The sequence below is a fragment of the Coregonus lavaretus genome (assembly GCF_964263955.1).
Source record: "Coregonus lavaretus genome assembly, chromosome: 1".
NCBI classification, from domain to species: Eukaryota; Metazoa; Chordata; class Actinopteri; order Salmoniformes; family Salmonidae; genus Coregonus; species Coregonus lavaretus.
Genome location: NC_139988.1, coordinates 80,308,822 through 80,320,315, shown reverse-complemented (window position 1 = coordinate 80,320,315; position 11,494 = coordinate 80,308,822). Strand labels below are relative to the sequence as shown.

General features: G+C 43.6%; 1 protein-coding gene across 1 annotated transcript; it reads left to right on the top strand.

Annotated features, from left to right (window-relative positions):
• Positions 1-2,097: 2,097 nt before the first annotated feature.
• Positions 2,098-11,342, top strand: LOC311134138 (gamma-crystallin M2-like; the record flags this gene model as incomplete). The annotated part of the gene is made up of 4 exons (XM_084167731.1): positions 2,098-2,121; positions 4,818-4,892; positions 10,375-10,617; positions 11,067-11,342. The coding sequence occupies 4 exons, from the start codon at positions 2,098-2,100 to the stop codon at positions 11,340-11,342; spliced, it is 618 nt and encodes a 205-aa protein (XP_084023857.1).
• Between the last annotated feature and the right edge of the window lie 152 nt (positions 11,343-11,494).

The following is an 11,494-nucleotide window of genomic DNA, read 5'->3' as shown; positions in this document are numbered from 1 at the left end:
CCTGTGCTTGCAAAAGTTAAAACATTTCTCTCTCTTGGGTTCTGATTATTAAAAACGGTTCTGAAATGATGGCCTCGCTGTAATTTGAAAATTTTGAGATAAAAGCTCCGTCAGATGAGTAAAACTGGTATAGTATTTCAGACTTCTGTTTCTGACGGGTTCCTATGGGGAAGAGATCTGAGACCCCTATTGTTTTTGGCACATGCTCGTAAACACCCGAGTGCGTCCGGACGCAGAATATGCACACCGTTAATATGCTCTCTGTCGTGTATTATTAATGCGGTACACAGGACGGGTTTTCAAACACACTTTCTAAAATAATGTATCAAGGTGGCATGCAGATGTAGCCTACTACAAAGACAACATGGAACTTGTTTTCCACTCTCGGATGCACCAATATTCTTTCTTTTTCGCACCAGCTCAAATGTGTTTATCCCCATTAAATTATAGTAACCTACTACTAGAATTCCGTTGTGTGTAACCTTTTCTTAATAGAAAGCATTTTCCTTTAATTTCTAATATCCAAGAATCGTTTTTCTTGTGACACCACGTTATTTCCCTCTTCTCTTTCTATAACTGCAGGTTATGCTACTCAACTGCTTTGTAACGGATAGCCTAATGTATCAGGCCTGGGGTACTGTATTCAAAGTAAACAACTAATAATAATTCAAATGAAAATATAAACAAACTTGAGGGAAGAATTGTCACGTGATATTTTCATCAGATAAGGCATGTTGGAAATCAGGACATGGGTCCGAAATTAACTATAAATAAAGTCTAAGCTATAGGCCTACATGAAAAACACTTGGTTGGCCTATAGATTTTTATCAAGGTAAGGTGGGTATTCCTTTGAGGCTATTCAGAATGTGAGCGCAAAATACACCCTTGCGTATTACCAATTTAATCTAAATCAGCCTAATATGGATGTTTCCTCTTAATCGTGCGTGTGTGTGCGTGTGTGTGTGGCCTATGGGGGGAGGGGGAGACACCTCAAAGCTATGATTATCCTGAGTGGCTTGGCCCAGTATTGTTACCTGCTGGGACAGCGGCACAGCCCCTCTAAATAAATTGCAAGTGGCCTTGGGCAATAAGGGCCCGCCTTTGATCAGCCGCACTAGCAAACGAGGAAAATGTTCAATCAGTCAATCAAACTCACAAGCCTTCACACAACAATGGGGCCGACCTTGGTTTATTTTTTTGTTTTGAAATTCATGTATTTCATTAGCCTATCACAAGAAGTCTGCTGGTTGGTCGGGCGCGACGCAATCAATAATTGATAGCAAGCCCAACCGCTGATTTCCCGCCTCTCCTTTGGCGCACTTGTCACTAACTGTTGTCAGAACACATTTGTTTTGATGACACATTTGAGGAAGTAAGAAATGGCATCACATGTGATTATAAATTTAGGGATTGGTGAAAGTTAGAGCTCCTTCAAACTGAATTCCCCGTTTGTTTTCTACCGGGCTCTAAATGCACAAGCACGGCTGAGGTGAGGTGTAGCCTAACTTTTTTGTCATGTGTCAGTAAACAGCATGAATTGTTTGAAAGGTGCGTGGATCAAAGCTTTGGGGCATGCGAGACATAGAGTTTAGAGATGGGGAAACACTTTGAGACCAAGATCCATTTCGGATCTAGGCTACTCCCACATGTGAAATTGATGTGAATGTTTGGATAGGAAGAAGTGGGTTTACTATTCAGTTAGTCTCGTTTATGGTGCAAGGTTCAAGTTTTGTGTTTAGATTGTGAACTATGGCCTTTCCAAGTAGGCTAAATAGCAGGGTTATTTCATAAAAAATGGCAATGTAGGCCTATAGGCTGAATGAAGCATAGGCCTAAACCTAACTCCCCCGAAAAACCACATTGGCTAAAATGTCCACCTGTGTGTTGTCTGCTTCATTCCCAGTGAGGGATTTATACAAAATCCTCAGGTGAGAAAAGTTTTAAGCAAAGTCACAAATGAGGGAAAAACAACATGTGTGAACGGCTTAAAATAAATGACAGCTGCACCCCCTCCCCGCCCTCTCCCTCTCCTCCATCTCCTCCTCCGTTCTGTTCTTCCAGCACCATTTCCTCTTTTAATTATCCCCAAGCAAAAAGATGGAGCACATCAGACGCATCGCGGTAAATCCCAGCCCTGGCACGAGCTCATAGCAGTTCCCGCGTCTGCGTCTGGCAAACCCGATAGAGAACGCGCGTTGGCAGAGAGAGAGGCTGCCTGGAAATGTTTAATGGAAGAATGGGGAGGATGATCTCTAAGCAAAACAGGTATTCACTCTATTCACGTGGGAGACTTTGGCAAGCACAGACCGATCACGCCGCGTTTTCAACACCAGATTAGCCAATTCTGAAGAGAAGCCTCCATCGAATTAATATATTTATACAGACCCCTTGTTTACACCCCAGAAGAGTCAGCAAGATAGTGTTCTTTAAATGACTGCTTAGAAAGGGCCACATTGGAGGCCTACTTAGGCTAAGTGGTCCTATCTCTGCCTGCAATATTTTGGAGATATATTGTGATGGTTTTTGACAGTGAGTTTAAAGACATCATGGTTTGGAATTTGAAGCCATGTTCAGTTTTAGTGCAATTCAATGTCTCTTTGTTTTGACTAAAATCTGTTTGCATGATGTTATAGGCTCAGTTTAATTAGGTAGCCTATCAAATATGTGGTATGGCTCTTTCTTTCCCAACTGTGTAAGATTTTTTAAAAAGGTTGAGAGTTAACCAGCATTAGGCTGATTTCTGTCAACATTCTCTGCACTGCAGAGTGCAAATCAATCTCCAAGGCCCCTTTCAGTGGGCTAATAGTGTCATCATTTCCTATGTGATTAGCCTACACATATTGCACTATGCATGGTTGGGTAGGTTACTTTCTAAATGTAATCCGTTACAGTTAATAGTTACCTGTCCGAAATTGTAATCAGTACTGTACTGTGGGTTACCCAAACTCAATAATGTAATCTGATTATGCTCAGTTACTGAATGTCATTGAGAAAACAGAAAGGTGTCATAGTGTGAATTTAAAAGTAATCCAAGAAGTAGTTTTTTCCCAACAAACATCCTTTCTGAATTTAAAAGAAATCCAATAAGTAATCATGTAGTTTTTCCAAAGTATATTTAATCTGATTACAATATTTTTTCTGGTAACATACGTAACTGATTATAGTTCGTTTTTTGTAATCAGATTACATGTAACTGATTACTCCCCAACCCTGGCACTGTGTGTTCCTTGGACAACACAGAGATGGCTGCAATGCCCCCCCCCCCCCCCCCCCCCCCCCCCCAGGATGAGGATGATGATGATAAGGAGGAGGATGATGATGATGATGAGGAGGATGATGATGATGAGGAGGAGGAGGAGGAGGAGGAGGATGATGATGATGATGATGATGATGATGATGATAGTGGTGTTAACGACAACGATGAAGATGCAGTCCAAAAGCGTTAGCAAAAAAACCTAAGATGAGTGCAACTAGAATGATGAAGTGTCTAACGAAGAGTCTGATGAAGACTGAGTCCTATTATGCACCCAAGACCTCAATCTGGTCACATTTTCAACAACAACAAACAATTATCACAAGAACCTTTAGAGAAGCAGACATCTGATGAATCAGAGACAATTACACTGCACAATGTGATAAAAGGATATCAATGATCTACTTATGTCATAGAGTGCCGCTTAAAACATGAAACCTAAAGAAGCCAAGGGGAATTTCAAGGCAACGATTATCAAAAAATTAAAGCTCATCAACTGTTCTTTAACTCTGAAAATGAGTCACATTTGGTTAGAAACGTTGCCAGAGTAGCAGGTTTTTGCCCAGGAACAGAATGGCTATTGTGTTTCAGAAAACATAGTCTTTCTACAGAGTTGAAGCAGCAAAATGCAGAAGTAGAGAGAGGGCATGGGCTCTTTATCCTCATGAAAGGCTAAAGGATGAGACTGACCTTTCTGGCATCAGCTGGGCTTTGGGAACAGAACACACAAGGGCAACTCTTTCTGGCCTTTTCCCTTACGCTCTGGGGTATGTTTTACAAGCCAAAGCACTATTACTTTTCACATACACTCAGACACAACTATGCCCTCCCTTTGACACACACACACACACACACACACACACACACACACACACACACACACACACACACACACACACACACACACACACACACACACACACACACACAGTTGTCTGTACATGGCATCAGAGTAGGTCTGCAGGCTATGGAAGCAAAAAGAGAACAGATCACTCTAGATTACATCAACACAAGGGCTTGATTCAATCAATAACATCAGAATCACTTACACACACACAGGTCTATGAACAAAACACAACCACGATTCTGTGACCTGAGATCAGGGAGAGGGAAAACATGAACCCACACTGAAATAAACGATGATAATCCATTTAACATTTTCGTAACTTTGTCATATCAACATTCAATAAAAAAAATTCACATCAACCCCAAATATTTGTAGAAATATGGCTTTGTTTTGTTTACTAGAGAGTGCACGAACAGTCTCACCTCCTGCAAACATTAAAAGCTCTGTTGTTCACACTACATACCTAAAGGCCTTTTGTGTGATGTTTCAATGGGTGCATCACCAGGTCATGGCTGAACAAGGGTCTGTGTAGAGAAAACAGAATGAGGCAGGCATATGGGGTAGAGGGGGAGTTTTCATATTTGTTTCGGTAAACTCTAGCACTTGTGGGTAAAGAGGAGCCTATGGTTTGAGAGACAATTGGAATGGTAACTGATGTCTAAAAAGGTAACTTCTAGTCACTACGATGTAGACACAGGTCTATTTTACTGTCAGTAGAAGAGTATAAAAAAAGGACCTGTGAGTCTGCTGAGGGCTACGGTGCAGACATCAAGCCCTCCAACCATGGGAAAGGTATGAGCTAACACGTTTAGCTTACTTGTTTGATGATTGCTGATGTAATTAGGGGGATAACCAAATGCTGTTAGGCTTAAGGTATAGGGAAGCTATTTGGCAAAGTAAGCTACGCATACAATTTATGAAGCTATGTTAAAGACTTCAGTTGTAAAACTAAACGCAACATGCAACAATTTCAAAGATTTTACTGAGTTACAGCTCACATAAGGAAAATCTGTCAATTGAAATAAATAAACTAGGCCCTAATCTATGGATTTCACATGACTGGGAATACAGATATGCATCTGTGTTGGTCACAGATACCTTAAAAATAAAGTAGGGGAGTGAATCCTTAGAGTTGATCAGGCTGTTGATTGTGGCCTGTGGAATGTTGTCCCACTCCTCTTCAATGGCTGTGAGAAGTTGCTTGATATTGGCGGGATCTGGAACACCTCGATCCAGAACATCCCCGAGTGGCGCAGTGGTCTAAGGCTGTGCCACTAGAGATCCTGGTTCGAAGCCAGGCTCTGTCGTAGCCGACCGGGAGACCCATGGGGTGGCGCACAATTGGCCCAGCGTCGTCCAGGGTAGGGGAGGGAATGGCCGGCAAGGATGTAGCTCAGTTGGTAGAGCATGGCGTTTGCAACGCCAGGGTTGTGGGTTCGATTCCCATGGGGGGCCAGTATGAAAAATCAATAAAAATAATGAATGCACTCTGGATAAGAGCGTCTGCTAAATGACGTAAATGTAAATCCCAAACATGCTCAATGGGTGACATATTTGGTGAGTAAACAGGCCATGGAAGAACTGGGACATTTTCAGCTTCCAGGAATTGTGTACAGATCCTTGTGATATGGGCTGAAACACGAGGTGATGGCGGCAGATCAATCTTCAATCATTGGATAACAAATTGGATGACCTAAGATTACGGTTATCCTACCAACGGGACATTAAAAACTGTAATATCTTATGTTTCACCGAGTCGTGGCTGAACGACGACATGGATAACATACAGCTAGCGGGCTATACGCTACATCGGCAGGATAGAACGGCTCACTCCGGTAAGACAAGGGGTGGCGGTCTGTGTATATTTGTAAACAACAGCTGGTGCACAAATACTAAGGAAGTCTTGAGGTTTTGCTCGCCTGAGGTAGAGTATCTTATGATAAGCTGTAGACCACACTATTTACCAAGAGAGTTTTCATCTATATTTTTCATAGCTGTCTATTTACCACCACAAACCAATGCTGGCATTAAGATTGCACTGAATGAGTTGTACAAGGCCATAAATCAACAGGAAAACGCTCATCAAGATGCAGCGCTCCTAGTGGTCGGGGACTTTAATGCAGGGAAACTTAAATCCGTTCTACCTAATTTCTACCAGCATGTTAAATGTGCAACCAGAGGAAAAAAAACTCTAGACCACCTTTACTCCACACACAGAGACGCATACAAAGCTCTCCCTCGCCCTCCATTTGGCAAATCTGACCATAACTCTATCCTCCTGATTCCTGCTTATAAGCAAAAACTAAAGCAGGAAGCACCAGTGACTCGGTTAATAAAAAAGTGGTCAGATGACGCAGATGCTAAGCTACAGGACTGTTTTGCTAGCACAGACTGGAACATGTTCCGGGATTCTTCAGACAGCATTGAGGAGTACACCACATCAGTCACTGGCTTCATCAATAAGTGCATTGATGATGTCGTCCCCAAAGTGACCGTACGTACATACCCTAACCAGAAGCCATGGATTACAGGAAACATCCGCACTGAGCTAAAGGGTAGAGCTGTCGCTTTCAAGGAACGGGACTCTAACCCGGACGCTTATAAGAAATCCCGCTATGCCCTCCGACGAACCATCAAACAGGCAAAGAGTCAATACAGGACTAAGATTGAATCGTACTACACTGGCTCTGACGCTCGTCGGATGTGGCAGGGCTTGAAAACTATTACAGACTACAAAGGGAAGCACAGCCGCGAGCTGCCCAGTGACACAAGCCTACCAGACGAACTAAACCACTTCTATGCTCGCTTCGAGGCAAGCAACACTGAAGCATGCATGAGAGCACCAGCTGTTCCGGATGACTATGTGATCACGCTCTCCGTAGCCGATGTGAGTAAGACTTTTAAGCAGGTCAACATTCACAAGGCCGCAGGGCGAGACGGATTACCAGGACATGTACTCCGAGCATGTGCTGACCAACTGGCAAGTGTCTTCACTGACATTTTCAACATGTCCCTGACTGAGTCTGTAATACCAACATGTTTCAAGCAGACCACCATAGTCCCCGTGCCCAAGGACTCTAAGATAACCTGCCTAAATGACTACAGACCTGTAGCACTGACGTCTGTAGCCATGAAGTGCTTTGAAAGGCTGGTCATGGCTCACATCAACAGCATTATCCCAGAAACCCTAGACCCACTCCAATGTGCATACCGCCCCAACAGATCCACAGATGATGCAATCTCTATTGCACTCCACACTGCCCTTTCCCACCTGGACAAGAGGAACACCTACGTGAGAATGCTATTAATTGACTACAGCTCAGCATTCAACACCATAATGCCCTCTAAGCTCATCACTAAGCTAAGGATCCTGGGACTAAACACCTCCCTCTGCAACTGGATCCTGGACTTCCTGACGGGCCGCCCCCAGGTGGTAAGGGTAGGTAACAACACATATGCCACACTGATCCTCAACACGGGGGCCCCTCAGGGGTGCGTGCTCAGTCCCCTCCTGTACTCTCTGTTCACCCATGACTGCATGGCCAGGCACGACTCCAACACCATCATTAAGTTTGCCGACGACACAACAGTGGTAGGCCTGATCACCGACAACGATGAGACAGCCTATAGTGAGGAGGTCAGAGACCTGGCCGTGTGGTGCCAGGACAACAACCTCTCCCTCAACGTGACCAAGACAAAGGAGATGATTGTGGACTACAGGAAAAAAAAGAGGACTGAGCACGCCCCCATTCTCATCGACGGGGCTGTAGTGGAACAGGTTGAGAGCTTCAAGTTCCTTGGTGTCCACATCACCAACGAACTATCATGGTCCAAACACACGAAGACAGTCGTGAAGAGGGCACGACAAAGCCTATTCCCCCTCAGAAGACTGAAAAGATTTGGCATGGGTCCTCAGATCCTCAAAACATTCTACAGCTGCACCATCGAGAGCATCCTGACTGGTTGCATCACCGCCTGGTATGGCAACTGCTTGGCCTCCGACTGCAAGGCACTACAGAGGGTAGTGTGTACGGCCCAGTACATCACTGGGGCCAAGCTTCCTGCCATCCAGGACCTCTATACCAGGCGGTGTCAGAGGAAGGCCCTCAAAATTGTCAAAGACTCCAGCCACCCTAGTCATAGACTGTTCTCTCTGCTACCGCACGGCAAGCGGTACCGGAGTGCCAAGTCTAGGTCCAAAAGACTTCTCAACAGCTTCTACCCCCAAGCCATAAGACTCCTGAACAGCTAATCATGGCTACCCGGACTATTTGCACTGCCCCCCCACCCCATCCTTTTTACGCTGCTGCTACTCTTTTAATTATTTATGCATAGTCACTTTAACTCTACCCACATGTACATATTACCTCAACTACCTCAACTAGCCGGTGCCTCCGCACATTGACTCTGCAAATGTACCCCCCTGTATATATAGCCTCCCTACTGTTATTTTATTTTACTTCTGCTCTTTTTTTTCTCAACACTTTTTTTGTTGTTGTTTTATTTTTACTTTTTTTGTTAAAAATAAATGCACTGTTGGTTAAGGGCTGTAAGTAAGCATTTCACTGTAATGTCTGCACCTGTTTTATTCGGCGCATGTGACCAATACAATTTGATTTTATTTTATTTGAGATTAATGGAACGACAATGAACCTCAGGATATCGTCACGGCATCTCTGTGCATTCAAATTGCAATCAATAAAATGCAATTGTGTTCGTTGTCCGTAGCTTATGCCTGCCCATACCATAACCCCACCGCCACCATGGAGCACTCTGTTCACAATGTTGACATCAGCCTTGCAATAACTTTCTCAAAATGTACACTATCGTTCAAAAGTTTGGGGTCACTTAGAAATGTCCTTGTTTTTGAAAGAAAATCATTTTTTTTGTCCATTAAAATAACATCATATTGATCAGAAATACAATGTAGACTCAAAATGGCCAGAAACAAATAACTTTCTTCTGAAACTCGTCAGTGTATTCTTGTTCTGAGAAATGAAGGCTATTCCATGTATCAATGTCAACAGTGAAGAGGCGACTCCGGGATGCTGACCTTCTAGGTAGAGTTGCAAAGAAAAAGCCATATCTCAGACTGCCCATCTTAATGTTTTCTTTTTATTGGCCAGTCTGAGATATGGCATTTTTTCTTTGCATCTCTGCCTAGAAGGATAGCATCCCGGAGTCGCCTCTTCACTGTTGATGTTGAGACTGGTGTTTTGCGGGTACTATTTAATGAAGCTGCCAGTTGAGGACCTGTGAGGAGCCTGTTTCTCAAACTAGACACTCTAATGTATTTGTCCTCTTGCTCAGTTGTGGACCGGGGCCTCCCACTCCTCTTTCTATTCTGGTTAGAGCCAGTTTGCGCTGTTCTGTGAAGGGAGTAGTACACAGCGTTGTACGAGATCTTCAGTTTCTTGGCAATTTCTAGCATAAAATAGCCTTAATTTCTCAGAACAAGAATAGACTGACGAGTTTCAGAAGAAAGTTATTTGTTTCTGGCCATTTTGAGCCTGTAATCGAACCCACAATTGCTGATGCTCCAGATACTCAACTAGTCTCAAGAAGGCCAGTTTTATTGCTTCTTTAATCAGCACAACAGTTTTCAGCTGTGCTAACATAATTGTAAAAGGGTTTTCTAATGATCAATTAGCCTTTTAAAATGATAAACTTGGATTAGCAAACACAACGTGCCATTGGAACACAGGACTGATGGTTGCTGATAATGGGCCTCTGTACGCCTATGTAGATATTCTATTAAAAATCAGCCGCTTCCAGCTACAATAGCCATTTACAACATTAACAAAGTCTACACTGTATTTCTGATCAATTTGATGTTATTTTAATGGACAAAAAAATTGCTTTTCTTTCGAAAACAAGGACATTTCTATATGACCCCAAACTTTTGAACGGTAGTGTATCTCAATACAGTGAGAGATATCTATGGTGTGCAGCGTCCCTTAACAGACCAGATCAAACATACTTAGGCACAATGCTTCTTAAGCTTGCCACAGTTTCAAATCAAATAACATTTGTTGAGGGAGCTAGCTTGCTGAGGGAGCTAGCTTGCTGAGGGAGCTAGCTTGCTGAGGGAGCTAGCTTGTTGAGGGAGCTAGCTTGCTGAGGGAGCTAGCTTGTTGAGGGAGCTAGCTTGTTGAGGAGCAACACTACATCCATGAGTATGGCTTTCAGTCAAAAGTCATTTTACTACCATCATCCCGACTCAGTATAAATAACTCTCTACATAAACTATTTTATACATTTCTGTTCTTTGTAGATTATCTTTTACGAAGGCCACAACTTCCAGGGTCGACACTATGAGTGCAACAGTGACTGTGCTGACACCTTCAGACACTTCAACTGCTGTAACTCTATCAGGGTGACCGGCGGTCACTGGGTGGCCTACGAGAAGCCCAACTTCAACGGCTACCAGTACATCCTGAACAAGGGAGAGTACTCTGACTACCACTGCTGGATGGGCTTCAATAACTGCATCCGTTCCTGCCAGATGTTCCCCCCCGTAAGTCAATCAAACTGATGGATAGGGTTACTCCTGCCACACATCAAATGGCACTTTAGAAATCAGCGTCAATCACCAGCCTTTTGATGTCATTTATAGATACAGAGAGGAGTCAAAGCATCAAAGTACCACAAGGAGATCCAGTCATGTTATAAAGGAATAGGCTACATGCACCCCCAAAGACTTACCTTCTTAATTTTCATTCTATTCATCATCACTCAGTGTTTTTGGCAGTTTAAAAAAAAAGTATTATACTGCTGCTTTGAGAGGTTGCTCCTCATTTGACTGAAGATCTATTTCTAAAGGAATCAAGTCTCTGGTATTAATCGATGTGTAGAAATGCTTAGATTGCCCAGTGTATAAAACTCTACTGTGACCTCTGTGATCATTACGCCCCTAATCACTTCATGTTCTCCCTATCCTCTCCTTTCTGTCTCTTCCGCCAACAGTACAGAGGAGCCTACAGGATGAGAATCTACAACAGGCCTGAGATGTCTGGTCACATGATGGAATTCATGGACGACTGCCCCGACGTGTATGAGCGTTTCCGCTACCGTGACATCTTCTCCTCCAACGTCATGGAAGGCTACTGGGTGTTCTACGAGCACCCCAACTACAGGGGTCGTCAGTACTTCCTCCGCCCCGGCGAGTACAGGGCCTGCAGCGACTGGGGCTGCCACAACCCCATGGTGGGCTCCTTTAGGAGAATGAGGAGTGGCCTGTAAGCTTCTCACCTCTGGACTGTAACAAAGTGATTAAACGTGCTGGTTTTTAAAATGTGGCTTCTCTGTGTGATTTTCTTTCCATCTCAAATCACTGGCAAAACAATAACAAAGCTTTTGAGTAAATAATTAAGTTCCAGCAAATGGCAAGTGTT